General features: G+C 37.0%; 1 protein-coding gene across 1 annotated transcript in view; it reads right to left on the bottom strand.

The window, feature by feature from the left end:
• The window catches only part of ADGRG7 (adhesion G protein-coupled receptor G7), a 59,382-nt gene that overhangs the window by 22,898 nt on the left and 19,583 nt on the right, over positions 1-16,901 (bottom strand). The window contains exons 7-11 of the mRNA XM_029938696.1: positions 11,863-11,993; positions 11,640-11,747; positions 8,273-8,433; positions 7,694-7,846; positions 4,705-4,817 (exon numbers count right to left, since the gene is read on the bottom strand). Coding sequence (XP_029794556.1) covers positions 4,705-4,817; positions 7,694-7,846; positions 8,273-8,433; positions 11,640-11,747; positions 11,863-11,993 — 666 coding nt within the window. The remainder of the gene's footprint in view (positions 1-4,704; positions 4,818-7,693; positions 7,847-8,272; positions 8,434-11,639; positions 11,748-11,862; positions 11,994-16,901) is intronic.

The raw sequence follows: 16,901 nt of genomic DNA, 5'->3' as shown, positions 1-16,901 counted from the left end.
GGGGCACCTGGGTGGCTCAGTCAGTTAAGCATCTGACTTTTGATTTCAGCTCAGGTCATGATCTCATGGTTTGTGGGTCCGAGCCTTGTGTGGGGCTCAATGCTAAGAGCAGGAGTCTGCTTGGGATTCTCCCTCTCTCCTAGTCTCTCTGCCCCTCCCTCACTCTGGCACACACACACATATTCACTCTCTCAAAGCAAATAAACATTTAAAAATAAATAAATTAAATTAAATTAAAAGTCTTTTATATTAAAAAAAAACCAACTATGGATTTTAAAAGATAAGGCCAAATATAATTTTGATTACTTTTATAAGTTTAAAACAAAATGGTATAATGTTAAGCTTATATTACATTTAAAGAGTAAGATTCCCATAAAGATTTTAAATTAAGTATAAATATTTAAAATGGGTTTCATAGTCTATTGTTATTAATGATATTATTCATAATTTGAGTAGACTGATGACTACTATCCCTCCGAAAGGCTTATACTCAACAAAGTTTCACCTGTGTCTTTTCTGTAAGACATTTCACAACCCTTTTTCGATGGAATATCTCCCAAAGACTCGTGTTCCAAGGACCATACTTTAAGGACTACCTGCTGACGGTCAAATGGTCAAGATGCTCTGGATGATCCTTATAATATAAACCATGCTTGAAGACTGCTCCTTTGTTTGAAGATATAATTTCTGGGAGGGTAGCACGAAGTATTCTTTAAACCTTTTGGGGGTTTTATCCTTCTCAACTTTACCTACAATCTTTGCTAGAAAAGAACAGCCTTTTCTCATTTTGTCTGCAAGCTGGCATTGTTTGCCAGGAGTTTTTAAAAGGCAGTGGGAGAGAGAGAGAGAATGAAAAGGTGTGTATGTGCGCTCATGCTCACATGTATGTTCTGTGGTGGCCGACCTGTGTATTTTCAGATTAGCAGAGAATTCAAGGTTGCCCTAAATAAGGTTGATCTCAAATGTGAAGTTTCATATTCTCCTTACTGTGCATGTATTGTCTGCCTTAATGGTTAAAGGCAGATATATTCTTTAGGCCCCTTTGATGACATGTTACAATTCTCTGTATACTATGGTATGCTGTCTTATATTAATGAAAGTTATAGAATTTCCATTTGCTACCATCTATGACTTTGGATTTTTCAGACTACAAGGCATCTTCAAATAATTATTTCCCTAAGTGTATTACTGTGCTTAAAGTTCTAACATCTTCAAATAGCCATTTTTAATATCTCAGAATCTGATGAATAAGTCTGCTTACTAATTACATATTCTTTATGATTTTATCATGAACCTGCTCAGTCTTTGGATTTTATCATAAACCTTCTCAGTCTTTGGATTTATACAATGCATAAAAAGTTTATATTTAAACAGAACTCTGTTCATCTTCTTGATGTTTTAGCTGAAATTTTCTGAATAATCCAAAATTTCATTCAGTCTTTTGAAAGTTGTAATGACAAGAACTGCAAAGAGTACTAAAAAAAAATTCCTTTTATAGAAAAGTTGTTAGCTTCTAATTTTTTTTCTAATTTCAAACAGAAATTGTAATCCACAGGGAGAACAGGCTATTTTCAAACAGCCTGGCTCTTCTGTATATTACTATATTCAATACATTAATATTGTGTTATTTTTCCATGTAATATATATAATTAAATAATGTATTATAATTTATATATTATGTAGCTTATATATCTTATATATTTAAATTATATATAATTTGCTATAACATACATATTATATGTAATTTATATTTAATTATGGGGGACCCTGTCCATGAACAAAGAAAACTATTTGATTCACAATTTAAAAGTCAATACCATTTTTTAATTTTTGTTTTTGCTTCCTGATGAGTTTTTAGTGACATATATGGCAGCATAACTGTGCTAAGAAACCTGTTGATAGAGAATGAAAACAAAATCCGCTACTGCAACTTATTCAAATAGGTTCAAAAACTGCTCAAGTATGATTATGATAGAAATACAAATAAAAGGGGGCCCTGGTAGCTCAGTTGGTTAGGTGTCCAACTTCAGCTCAGGTCCAACAGCAACTTGCAGTTCATGAGTCGGAGCCCCTCATCATACGCTCTGTGTTACACAGAGTCCGTTTTAGTTCCTCTGTCCCCCTCTCGCTGCCCCTCCCCCACTTGCTCTCTCTCAAAAAAAGACATTAATATAAATACAAATAAAAGGACAAATATAAGAGCCATTTAATTTTACATAACAGACCCCTAATTACATGGCATGCAATGTTCGTTCAAGGCACTTACTGCTATTTGCAATCATATATTTAGTTCTGTATATATTTGTATAACATCTGCCTTTGCCAAAGAATATAAATATCATGAGAGATGGGAGCTTACTTGCTTGTTCATAGTTTGATATTCAGTTTGTACAGTGCTTGGCCCATAATTAGCACTCGTTATAAAAACAGTGAATGGCAAGAGGTTCATTACTCGGATAGGTAAAGAGGAGTCAAAAGGAGGTCTGGCTCTTTGAACAAATGGCTTTTTCTAAATATGAGGCAGAGAAAGTGAAAATGTGCTTGGGTCATCTTCCTGTGCCTGAAATTAAAAAGTGCTTGAAGACTGATAGGGACATGCCAAAACAACATGAAGGGATCCTTCTGATTACATTGGAGAGTACACTTTTTTACCAAGGAATAGAGAAAGAATCATTTTCAACCATCAAGGTAATAATATATTCCAATTAGTACCATTAAGTAAAAGTTGGGGAACAGGATAGTCACACAATTTTAAAGTATCATCCCACAGATTACTTATTGTTTACAAAGGGGAAAATAATAACCTTCAGGGTATAGAATTCCTGTAGACACCACTGTAAACAAGGAATCCAATTTAATACAATAATGGGACAAACTGTCATCACGTGCTTCTTGCTATATCACACTGAAAAAGACTTAATGATTTAGTATTTTTATCAAAAATATTTAACCTGTATCTAATCATGAGGAAAATTTCAGACAAATCCTACACTGTTAAATATTCTACTTTCTACAATATAACTGACATGAACATCTCAAAAGATTTAATGTCCTAAAAGACCAAAACAAACCAACAAAAAAAGCAGAGAAATATTTTAGGCTAAATGAGACTAAAGAACCATGACATCTGGGATGCCTGAGTGGCTCAGTCAGTTGAGTGTCTGACTGGCTCGGGTCATGATCTCATAGTTCGTGAGTTCAAGCCCCTCATCAAGCTTTGTGCTGACAGCTCAGAGCCTGGAGCCTGCTTCAGACTGTGTCTCCCTCTCTCTCTACCCCTCCCCAACTTGTGCTCTGTCTTCTTCTCTCTCTCAAAATTAAATAAACATTACAAAATTAAAAAAAGAAACATAACAACTAAATTAATTAGGGGGGAAAAACCACTCACCTATAATGGATATTAATGGGACAACTGAAGAACTTTGAATATGGATTGTATGTTGACATAGTAATATCAATGGTAAATTGGTTGGGTTGAATTTCCTGAGCAAGGATAATGGTATTACGCTGTATAAGAGAATACCCCTGTTCTTATGAAGTGCTTGAAGAATTTAGCAACTTTTCAGTGGTTTTAGTTTTTTAAATAAATTTTCAGGAAATATTTTTAAACAGCAAGGCCTTCAAATAAAAAATTATGAATCTACACATCTGAGAAAACACTTATGAAAGAATTTAGTAGGGAGAAATAATTCTGAAAGAAAGTTGAATTCATCTTGGGACATCTTGTGTTTGCGAGGAGGACCACGTAGGCATGCCCAATAGTCCCACTTATTCTACAGACATTCCTCTACGAAGGGCCAGGTACTGTGCTCAGTCCTGGGGATACACTAATAAAACAAAACAAACAACAACAGCAACAACAAAATCACTATCCTCATTGATTTTCATGGTGAGAGGGAAAACAGAGAGTACCCAAGTAAACTGATACATAAAAAAACTTCTATTTACAGATAATTACAAATGTAGCGTGTGAAAAAAATGACAAGTGCTATACAAAATTGGACCTTTAGTGAGGAGGTCAAGGTGTAAAGAAATATGTGTTTATAGGTAGTGTTTTAAGTTATATTTCTTAAAAAATATTTATTTATTTTTGAGAGAGAGAACACGAGCAGGGAAGAAACAGAGAGAGGGAGACAGAGGAGAAAAAGCAGACTGTATGCTAACAGCAGAGAGCTCCATGTGGGGCATGAACCCACAATCTGTGAAACATGACCGGAGCCAAAGTCAGACACTTAATGGACTCAGCCACCCAGGTGCCCCTTAAGTTAGATTTTTTTTTTGAACTATGGGATTCAATGACTTTTTTAAAAGTTTGACCATTTGAAAACTTAATATGTATTTTAAATTAGTTTAATTTTTAAAAACATTGTTTAGCAAACTGGTAAGTATGGTTCTGTTCAACACATAGGTACTATATAGCATTAATGAGCTTTGGGACCATAGTATTTTTACATGACAAACTTGTAATTACATGGTATGTAATTCTTCTTCAAAGCAATTACCACAATTTTAATTATATATTTATTTGTATGTATTTCTTAACCTCTCCAGAACTGAGTGTCCTCTTCTATAAGATAAACTTCTTGAACTAATTCTGATTTCCCTTTTAGCTCCAAGAGACTGTTTTCTGATGAGAATATGTACAGAGGGAATAATATCAAGATATCAATTTTCTTATAAAAAGAGCCTGTTTTTCCTTCTTACCTGGTGACAATCTGAAATACAATTGTAAGGAACAAACCAGTAATGGACAGTGCACATCCAGCGGTGGATAATTTGTCTAGTGATTCAGGATATTTATAGTTCTTTTTGAAACTCTGAAAAATAAATTAAGACTCATATTTTTAAGTAACCATTCCTGAAATGTCTATGAAAGTCAACATCATAAAAAGTTATGTTGGTCAAAATAATCAGAGAGTTGCCAGATATGTGTTTTTATAAAACTATTGATATATTTTAAAGATAAATAAATTTACCTCTTTTCTCTAAGCAGTTTAGATGAATTACAGTATTGTGAACAGTTATCTAAACAATTCAGTTAAGGAAAACATATATACTTTACCTCAATGTTTAAAATCAAGGTTGTTTGGATTAGATCTAAATTGGCTAAAGTTATTTCATTTATCCCTTACATTATTTTTATGTGTAACTCTCATCCAAGAGGAAATAAAGAGGAAATATGCATATCTAAGCTAAGGTACTAAAAATAAGCTTGCAGAAATGTTTTCTGGACATGGAAATATGTTCATACAATCCTGATAATTGTTTTAAAAAGGCAGTCTTATTGTTGTCCAATATATCTGTATCTAGCCAAGTATTTTAATATATATTCATAGATAAGTATGTTCTGTGGAGAAGTAATAATGGAGGTCACTGGATGGGTAGGATATATATAATATTTTTGCCTGCCCTTATTTTAATAATTTAGAAAATTAGAAAGTAATATTGACATAACATGAAAGAAATGTAGAAACATTAAAAAATGTAGATTTCTCTTAAATGCCAATACCCCACATCATAATACCCTATCTCTTGAAATAATTTCTCTTCTCCAGAGGTTACTTTTTTATGTACTTACAAATATTACCTATGTCTCTTGAACAAATATACAGCAATTTCTTAACATATTTTAATCTGAATTGATATTTTACTTTTTAAAATTTTAAATGTTATTTATTTATTTTGAGAGAGAAAAAGAGAGCACATATGCATGTGTGCAGGGGAGGGGCAGAGAGAGAGAGGGAGAAAGAGAGTCCCAAGCAGGCTCCCTCTGTCTGTGCACAGCCCAACACAGGGCTTGATCTCACAAACTGTGAGATCATGACCTGAGCCAAAATCAAGAATCAGACATTTAACCAACTGAGCCACCCAGGCACCCCTGAATGGCTACATTAATTCAAGTTAAGACACATGAAAAAATGCTCAACTTCACTCATTATCAGGGAAATACAAATGAAAATCACAATGAGATACCACCTCATACCAGTCAGAATGGCTAAAATTAACAACTCAGGATATGACAGATGTTGGTGAGGATGCAGAGAAAGGGGAACTATTTTGCACTGCTGGTGGGAATGCAAATTGGTGCAGCCACTCTGGAAAACAGTATGGAAGTTCCTCAAAAAGTTGAAAATACAACTACCCTATGACCAGCAATTGCACTACTAGGTATCTATCCAAAGGATACAAAATGCTGACTTGAAGGAACACATGTACCCCAATATTTATAGCAGCACTATCAACAATATCCAAATTATGGCAAGAGTCCAAATATCCGTTGACTGATGAATGGATAAAGAAGAGGTGGTATGTATCTATGTATGTATATATATGTATCATATATATACACATATATAAATACCATATATACCATATGTAATACCATACATATACACACACACATATAATATAAATGTGTGTATAGATAGATAGATAATGGAATATTACTCCGCAATCAAAAAGAATGAAATCTTGCCTTTGGTAACAACATGTATGGAACTAGAATGTATTGTGCTAAGCAAAATAACAGTCAGAGAAAGACAAATATCATACCATTTCACTCATATGTGGAATTAAAGAATCAGAACAGATGAACAAAGGGGAAGGGAAGGATAAATAAGATAAAAACAGAGAGGGGGGCAAACCATGAGAGACTTTTAAATACAGACAACAAGCTGAGGACTGCTGGAGGGGAGGTGGGTGAGGAATGGGCTAAGTGGGTGATGGGTATTAAGGAGGACACTTGTTGGAATGAGCACTGGGTGTTACATGTAAGTAATGAATCACTAAATTCTACTTCTGAAACCATAATTACACTATATGTTAACTAACTTGGATTTAAATAAGTTTTTTAAAAATAAATAAAAATTTATATGGTGAAAAACTTTATTAAAGCAAGTTTCTATCATTTGAGATGCTGTTGTGCCAGTATGTTCTGACCTCTATTGTCTTCCCAGATATGGCTACATCACAGACAGTGGAGAATGAAAACATCTGCTTTTCTCAGGAGGATTCATAGTATTAATAAATGCAAGATGCTACATCCCTCCCCCTTCCATTACATATAACAGCATTCCATCAAGTGTAAAAACTAACATTTTTTTTATTTTACCAGAATTATATGTTTCTGAAAATAGAACAAACAAAAGTTCCTCTCTTAAAAGAGTCAGCCCAAGAACTTCCAAAGGTGCACTTTTAGCTGCACACCAGAGCTAAGTGTTATGGATGAATTCAAGAGCTTTTCCTCTTTTATCTTCTAACATAAACTTAGCAACTTAGATTATTCCAACGGAAAAAGCATTGGGAAACTGATTTAAACTGCCCGCCCACAGTTAAGTATGTATTAAACCCATCCTCAACACACAGCTCCACAGCCTTACCTCTGGCTGTAACAACTTCAAGTTTCACATGTTGAGTTAGTTGAATGGATCCTGTCAGCTCTTCTTTTACATATGGGCTCCCATATGCACAGTGCGGAACTCATCCACCCTGAGACCATACTGCAAAAAGCTCTATTTACTTGCTTTTACCAGAACTTCCTTTATTAGTCATCACTCCATTCCCTGCTTTTCCATGTAATCTAGGTTGAGTATCTACACAAACTAAGCCCCAAAGTTATCTCCAATTAGTACATGTCAGAACTGTGTATAAGGAAAATTCCTGTCTGAAAAGAGATTACTATGCACATCCTTACCATTAATACACCGAAATTGGTGGTATGGTTGCATTGACAGTAGAATCCATTAGCGCCGTCCTTTTTGATGCAGCCTTTTGTGTCCCAATCGTTTTTGGTAAAATTCCAATAGACACAGGCATAGGAATGAATTTTCAATTTTTTGTGGTCATACTGTAAATTGAAAAGACAACGACAACTGATGTCTTTTTAAATACTTAACCAGATAGAAAAAAATCAAATAGGAGAAGATAAGCATATTAGAAATCAATTAGGTATGTACTAAGTGTAACATCTTCATTATAGATTAGGGAGGGGGGAAGGATAGGAAGTTCAAATTAGCTCATTTTGCATTTGGCTAGTCTGCCAAAAACATGGGTCGGAGAAGGTGTAAATGAATATTTTCACAGAATTTTCCTGTTAAATCACTATATCGTACACATGAAACTAATATTACACTGTATGTTAACTAACTGGAATTTAAATAAAAACTTTAAAAAAAAATAAAGTGTTTTTCTGTAGATTTCTTTTGCCCAACCAAACCTGCTTTTGTAATCAAAAGTGGACTGAATTTTTCTTGTTGTTACTGGGAAAACTCACCGTTGGATTAAAGACAAAATCAACAGAAGTATTCTTATCTCCTTCTATATCAGTCCTGCTTGAGATAACTTTTTGACTAAAATCTGATTCAGTTTTAAAAACTTTTGATTTGAAAAACTTGCTGTTTTGGTACACTACAAAGCCACATGCCATTGCGTTCCCTGTAAATAAAAAAAAACTAAAATCAACAAGTGAACGTAAGGGCAAACAAAAAGTCCCATGTCATTGTTCAACTGCATGGCCGCTTAATATTTGAGTCAAGTACAGTAAAAATGATTTGCTGGCTGAATCTTTACTCGATTGCAATATGTAATTAACATATATAACCTGTGGCTTGCCATTCCACTAATGTTAATTTTTTTTCCCTGAGTTTCAGATTCCTTGCCTTCTAAATGGGGACAAAAATTTATAATCCACCTTAAGGAGGTATTGTGAGGATCTCATGTATAAAATAACATCTTGCTTTCTGAAATGCAGCAAGACAGAGTGAACAGGTAGCCCAAAGCCATGTCTCTTCACCCACTGTTAGGACATCAGACCGGAAACAGCAAGCAAATATTGAGGCAGCTGTGCCTAGAAAAGTGGTCTGTGAGCTCTGTCTCCTATTTAAAAGGGACTGAGCAGAAACCAACCTATTCAGCCACAGAACCAGGACCTCACATTGTACATATTAGGGACTATTTCAGTGGAGCCAGATATTTTCCATCATCTCTTGAACTATTGACTACTTCATGATGATCACAGGCTTTTCCCAAGGCTGGAAGACTATTGTGACATATTTCTTCAGGGGATTGGAAAAAGTGGTCAGCTATTCCTCATACTTAGAAAAGTACAGCCACGGCAGGGGGTTTTGTACGGAGGCTGGCCATAACAGTGGTCAAACAGAACAACCTGAGAATGCCTTCTAACACTTTGTACAGCTGTTGGCATATTTAAAACAGAAGCAACAAAAATAATTACACAGTTTAGGCTGAATTAATTTTCTAAACTCTGCTTTTACTAGTGATAACAGAAAAATTAAAACACTGGAAGTGAGCCAGCATATTCAGTGTGACTATGATTGCAGAGCTAGGCAGACAATGTCCTGATAACTCCAAAAGTATCCTCGATAGCCAGCTATGTTGTTCTATCCTCTACCCAGAAATAGAGATTGGTTTACGGAGTTTTTTCATGGCACATTGACCTTATAAAGTTGTTCCTTCTCAACACTAGATAACAAGGTTAACCCTAAAAATATGCAGTAAGGCTTCTTTTCATTATTATTGTTTTTATAAAAGAATGAAATGGTTGATGTAAAAGTCAAATCTATAGACATATATAAGTAAAAAATGAAAATTCTTGTTTACCCCGCTCCTCACTCCTACAGTATTTTGCTCATTTATTAGAAAATAATCACTTTCAACTAGATCTTCAGATTCACTAGAAGAAATTTTATTTACCTATAATTTTTAAAAATCTCTGTATTTCTAGATACACCATTTGACAGCTTTTTTTCAAGTTTTTATTTAAATTCTAGTTAGTTAACATGTATTGTAATGTTTGTTTTAGGAGTAGAATTTAGTAATTCTTCATCAGTTACATGTAACAGCCAGTGCTCAGCATAACAAGTGCCCTCCTTAGTACCAATTTAGTCCATCGTGCCTCCACCCACCTTGCCTCCATCAACTCTCTGATTGTTCTCTATAGTTAAGAGTCTCCTATGGTTTTCCGCCCTCTCTCTTTTTTTACTCCTTTCCTCTATGTTCATCTGTTTTGTTTCTTAAATTCCACATATGAGTGAAATTATATGGTATTTGTCTTTTTCCAACTGACTTATTTTGCTTAGCGTAACACACTCTAGTCTCATCCATGTCATTGCTACAGACTGGAGGAAAGATATTTGCGACTTATATAACAAATAAAGAATTAGTGTTCAGAGTACACAACAAACTTCTAATGACCAATAAGAAAAAGACAATCAAGTAGAGAAATGATCATAGTGTTTGAATAGGCAAGTCACAGAGAAAATCAGAATGTCTAATAAACACATGACAAGATGATCAAGTAAAGGAAGAAAACACTCTAACATATTACTGAACTTCCAAGCTGCAAAAGGAATATCATAATGCTTGTAACGTATTTGTGAGATAGGCAAAAGTTAATAAACTTTATGACATATGAATAAATCTCCAAAAAGGGATGTTTAGCTCTTTTAAAAGAAGCAAGTTCCAAAAAAATTAAACTAAAATTTTTAACGGTAAGTTCCATACAACATGATACCACATATGTAAATATTTTAAAGAACTGCAAAATAGGATATTTTATGTATAGATATATAAATATGTAGCACAAGTTTAAAGACCAACATAAAAATGAAGCATATCAACTTCAGAAAGATGTTATTTCTGGTGAGAGAGATGGGAAAAGATAGGGCACAGGATTTCAGGTGTAGCCGTAATACCTTCCTTTTTTTAGGGGGTCTGAAGCAAATATGGCAAAATATGACATCAGGTTACCTTGCTGGTAGTACACAAGTGTGCTTATATTATTTTGGGTACTTTTCTATGTGCATGAAATATTCTTTAATTAAAAGAAAATCACAGAAAAGAGCAAAAAAGACTTAGATTTAGTCTCTACCTTCACAAAGCATGTAGCCAAAGCAAATGGGAGCAAAATTCCACAGCATGCCCGATGCACAAATATACCCCCTTCTTCCTTAGCAGTACCGTTATGAATTCTAAAATATATACTTTCTAGTATTGGATTTCTTTTTATCGGTTGAGAGAATAAAGTAAATGTGTGTGCCATTTTGCTTATTATTGTTGTCAAAATAATCATTTTTTTTAGACTTTGAAAAGTACCAACATCTCTCATTAGACATAAAAATCTCTGAAGGGCCATATGCAAGATGATAGGAAACCCATGGTGAGCACCACAGTAGTAGAGATAACGGAAGTCTGTTGCCACAAGATTGTGATTGTGCTGGTTACATAAAATATCCCGAGGCGGGCCCGTAGGATGCCTCTGAGCCTGTAAGTGCTAAGCCACTAGTAAATATGGGCAGAATTTGTGACTGACTATTCTTAAATGTATGTTTAAGTGTAAAACTGACTTGCATTAGCTGGATTTTTGTTAGAAAACAGATTTGTGTCCATGATCAGAGTATTTCAATTCTGCTTCAAGGGTTTATGAAAAGAAAAAAAGAGAAAGAAATCATCTCTATCATCCAGAATAGTAGAGGTTACAATTTTTCAGAGTTCAAATGAACTCAAATGCAAATTACTCACTATGAAACTAAGTAAACATTATTTTTCACTCAGTGGATTTTCAGTTACTAATTCCATAAATTTGAGGGTATGTTTTTACTGGAACAAAGTTTGACACCTACTGTTTGAGGTATTGAGCAAAATTTGAAGTTCAGTGTCTGTGTCTGCATTCAATTGGTTCACTTTTGTGTCCACAGTTGTGGAACCATGATGGAGAGAATCACTAGCTCCTGTGAGAGGGAGAAATGCAGAATTTTAAGTCAACATTTTCACAAATAGGGCATTATTCATGATTGACAGGAGAATGCTCTCTGCTACCATAAGTACATGAGACAAACAGCTCACCTTTCTTCACAGAGAAGAGAACAGTGTTTCCTGAAGACAGGTTAACAAACTGTACTGCTACATTAGGTTGCACCACTGGCTTGTCACCCAAAGACGTATTAGTGGAATACTTCTCCATTTCCTTAATAAGCCTGTATAGAATAAAACATAACAACATAATAGTCTATAGAGATTTGTCATAAATATCAGTGGTATGCGTTCTCTCCCACATTCCAGTAGAAAGGTATGACCACAGAATTCATGTGATCCCACAATGTCACAATCAACTTAAAATAATTTATTTTCTTCGCCAGAGTCTTGCTTTGTTATATATACTTTTCCTAAAGTTCTGGTGGACTGTTTCCCCTGAAGATTCCAGACAGCTGGAACTCAAGAATGACAAATTTCCCCATAGAAATAATCTTTATTGTGTTGATCTTCACAAAAGGGTAGTGTTGCTACCTATAACTGTTAGGTCTTGCTCTCCTTGTTTCTCCAATAGTGAGAATCAATTTCTACGTATTCAACTGCCTCCTCTTACGTGAATCCCTTCGGGCCTAAACTCTTGTAAGTTGGTGGTTCCAGAAGCAACAATTTATTTGGAACCATGAGAAGTAGAGCTCTGAGCTGCCTGCCTCAGTTATTAACTAAGCACTCAGGTTTCCACAATGTTCTTTTCTACTTTGGATAACTTCAAAGACAGATTAGATGGAAGGTGGGAGAGAGTGGGGACAACCTGGCAATTTGTTATTCTCTTTCTTTTCCTTGTTTGCTGTAAGAAATATTTGTACTATTTCTGTACTTGAAAAAACAAAATCTCTATATCTAAAATAACTGGTTCAATCTAGTTTTCCTAAAAAGAAGGGATTTCGTTAAGATGTAGTTGTTCCATATTCTATATTTTTATTTTGGCCACGAGAGTATTTTTTCCCTTTCCCCAAGTGACATAATAAAGAAACAAATTTTAAGATTATTAAAGATTGCTTTTATAAAGAGAATGTGACAATCATTCATATGGAACCATTTGAGTTGGTTTCTGTTTTAAATGTTTTCCGTTCATAACTCCATTTTCTGAATTTTTAGCAATTCACACTAAAGAAAAAAGAATAACAATCATACTCCACCTAAAGAATAACAACCATAACCCAGAGTTGCTTTCCACAGGAGGAATGCCTAACAAAATTCTAATCTTCTAAGAGCATATTTTGTACAATTGTCAGCCAAACAATATCTGTTGAGCACCTGCTAAGAGGTCAGTACCCTATGAAACACTGCAGACAGCAAAAGTGCTCCCTCAGGCATTTGAAGGCTAAAGGGAACAGTGTACTGGATATATGGCAGTGACTACAGGGTCCCTCGCCACTTTTAAAAGGTTGCTCTAGTCACAGCCACTTTTAAGGCCATTTTTTTCTTCCATATGATTCTTTCCTCCTCTTGCTATGGCTGATTAGATTAGCGATGGGCGCTCTGCCTCAGGGTACCCAGTGCAGAGGCTGACCATCAACAAGCACAAATGACTAGAAGAAGCAATCAGATATTTCACCCAGGAATTTTCAAGTTAGTACCATAATTATATCAGGACAGTCATGGTTTAGAGGGTACCAGAGAGGTCATTCTGTAATTTTAAGGACCAGTACAAATTAAAAACAAGACGCTTAATTTTCTTGTTGAAAATAAGTGAAGGAATTTCGCTCTCTTCTTTTTCCTTTGAGCATTTACTCTAGAAAGCCTGTAAGTACTTTCTCCTCCCTTTGAAATAAAAATAAATTATTTTGTAAGCGAGATGGTGGGGCATGTGGGTGGCTCAGTCTGCTGAGTGTCCAACTTCAGCTCAGGTCATGATTTCACAGTTCGTGGGTTTGAGCCTCATGTCTGACTCTGCTGATGACTCAGAACCTGGAGACTGCTTCAGATTCTGTGTCTCCCTCTCATTCTGCCCCTCCCCTGCTTCTGCTCTATACCGTGTCTCTCTTTCTCTCAAAAATAAATAAACATTAAAAAAGTCTTTAAAAAAAAAAGCTGGACAAGCATTTTGTATATTTATGACCTAGGAATGTCTTTTGCAAGGACAGGGAAGCCATATTTTTGAAATGTAAACATCAAGGGAGTTAGTGCCCCTATTTTCCAGTTTCTTGGGAGTGTAGGAGCCTAATTTTAGTGGGTAGGTACCTTGATCCAAGTTTCAAAGCTACCTCGTGGGGCACCTGGGTGGCTCAGTGGGTCGAGCGTCTGGCTTTGGCTCAAGTCATGATCTCACGGTTCGTGGGTTTGAGCCTCACATTGGGCTCAGGCTCTGCTCTGTGCTGACAGCTCAGAGCCTGGAACCTGCTTCAGATTCTGTATCTCCCTTTCTGTCTGACCCTCCCCTGTTTGTGCTGTCTCTCTCTGTCTCTCAAAAATAAATAAAAAACATTTTAAAAAGTTTTTTTAAAAGCTACTTCCTGTAATAAAGATATGTGAAGTTTGTTCTTCTTCTGGATAAGGTCAGTTAGCTAACACAAATGGTCACCTCAATTACCAGGTTAACCTAGGATGAACTATGTGTGACAAATAGTGCTGTTAAGTTCTCTTACTTGAGGATTAGTTATTGATTACCTGAAAACATGTATGTAATGGGATATTTCTGGTTGACTGTATACTGTGGTGAGACTCCCATCTGCAATCTCTTAGTGTTTGCCTGTTATATACATCACATTCAGCTTTAGTGCTTACGCAATAAAAAGTGTTTTCTTTCTTTACTGTCTTTGTGAAGAGCATTTCTGTGTTGAAAGGAGATTTTGTTTTAAACTATTTCTCTAGTGTCATGAACAATAGGGTTAATTTATAACAGAGCAGAAAACAGAAGTAAAGATTAAACATACAGGTTTACTGAGTCATGTTCATTATAAAAACAACTGCCAACCTTTTTTTTCCCAAGACTTAATGTATGTTGGGGCACCTGGGTGGCTCAGTTGGCTAAGCGGCCGACTTTGGCTCAGGTCATGATCTCACAGTTCGTGGGTTCAAGTCCCACATCAGGCTCTGTGCTGACAGCTCAGAGCCTGGAGCCTGTCTTCAGCTTCTGTGTCTCCCTCTCTCTCTGACCTCCCCTGCTCATGTTCTCTCTCTCTAAAATAATAAAAACAATAAAAATTAAAAAAAAAAAAACTTAATGTGTGTAAGTCAGGTATTGTGTTAGTGATTTACATATATCATCTTAGTTGAGCCTCATAAAAATCTTACTGAAGTGAGTCCCACAGTTACTCCCATATTATACTGACGAATCTGAGGCTCTTCCAAAAGATGTGAATTTAGCCAAAATCATGGACCTACTAAATAACACTGCTAAGATTCAACCCAGGACTGTTTGACTCCAAAGACTGTGGCCGTAACCATTATATTCTCCCAGAAGGAAGGCCCACAAACTCCTTTACTGGGACCTTCAAAACTGCCTTGGGTGCCATGCCACCCCCCTACTCCAGGATCCATAAAGCCCCACCAAATTATGAAACTGTTCGCAGCTTCCCATGAGATTCCATAGCCTTTTTACAATAAATCTCTGGCCAAAATAATTTAAGTGGGGATCTTTTAACCAAAGAAGCCTGGCTGGAACAAAATTACAATTAAAAATGTGAAATGTGAGGGCGGCAAGATGGTGGAGAAGTAAGAAGCCCCATCACCTCCATCCACCCGCAATTATCAGACTGAGAAGAATTAAAAAGCCACAGCTTTCTGATCTCCAAGAACGGAGGTGTGAGGACAGACCCCCTATCGGCAGCAGTCCCACGGTTGCGGTTGCCTGAGTGAGTGAGTGCGAGCTGGGACCGGACACTTTAGGGGAGGGAGCGCCGGGCCGGGAGACAAAGCACCCAGAGGCTTGGCGCTGGGCCCGCAGAAACCCGCGAGTCCCTAGGCCACCGCTCCGTGGACAGCTGCGCGGGCGGGGCGGCTGTGAGGCCAGAGGCGCGCTGATCTGGGGGAGGCCCTGCGTGAGCCGGGCGCCGGGTCTCCAGAGGACACGGACCTTCACAGCCGCTCGCGGCACCGCCGGGCAGGCAGCAGAGAGACCAGGGGAAGAGAAGGAGAGACTGAATCACTCACAGCCTAATCCCTGGAGAGGTGAGATTTAGCCTGAGACTGAGAGCCGCTGAGCACGGATAGAGAGAGACTGTTCTCCCTTGGGCCAGGCAGCTCACTGACTGCAGGCGGAGCCAGGGGACAAATCTGACTTCACAATCCCCCTATTGGATCCCGACCAGAAAGCCGCCCACTTGCAGGAGATTTTAAGTGTGGTGGCAATACTGAGTGCATGGGCAAGGACTTAGAGACCCGGCAGAACTTAAAAAACAGAAACAATTAGACCCGCCCGAAGCACAAGGAGGTTGGACTCAAGAAAATGGCTGGCAACGCATGCTCTGAGGAGGGGTTGGGGGTCCATCGCCATTCTTCTCCCCACGTCCACCAAGGCGGGGCCTCAGAGAGCAGCCCTTGGGACCCGACCCACCTGGACCAAGCCACACTCATCGGCGCTGGAGAGCTGCTGTGCTTTACTTGATACTTTTAATTGGCTTTTTTCTTAATATTTTTACTCTTTAATTTTTTTCCCATCTTCTCTTTACTATTTTCCTACTTCCTTCTTTTCTCCCTTTCCCTCTGGAGTCTGGGAAAGACCACCATTTAGGCACTGCTGTGCTCAGATCAACTCTTAGCATCCAGATAGTTTTTCCTTTATCTCATCCTTATCTCCCCCACCCCCCTGCCCCCCCCGCCCCCAGTTTTTAAGCTCTCAGACTGTCCTTTATCTCTGACTGTCGCTATCCCCCCCCCCACTCCCTGCCTGCTTTTTTTTTCTTTTTGGTTTTTTTCTTTTCTTTTTTTCCCTCTCCTTTCTTTCCTGTTCCTTTTTTTCTTTCCCCTTTTGGTTTGCTTCTTTACTTGTTCTATCAGTATATTTCTGTGCTTGTGTTCTCTGTGTGTTTGTCTGTCTGTTTTCCTTTTCAGGGCTACCTGAAGAAACAACCTAAAGCACACATAGTAGAAAGTCCCAAATATCACTGAGTAGGGAAATAAATTAATCAGAG

Source organism: Suricata suricatta, chromosome 5 (assembly GCF_006229205.1).
Source record: "Suricata suricatta isolate VVHF042 chromosome 5, meerkat_22Aug2017_6uvM2_HiC, whole genome shotgun sequence".
Lineage (NCBI taxonomy): Eukaryota > Metazoa > Chordata > Mammalia > Carnivora > Herpestidae > Suricata > Suricata suricatta.
The sequence above is the reverse complement of the archived record's forward strand: the minus strand, read 5'-3'. Positions and strand labels throughout refer to the sequence as shown.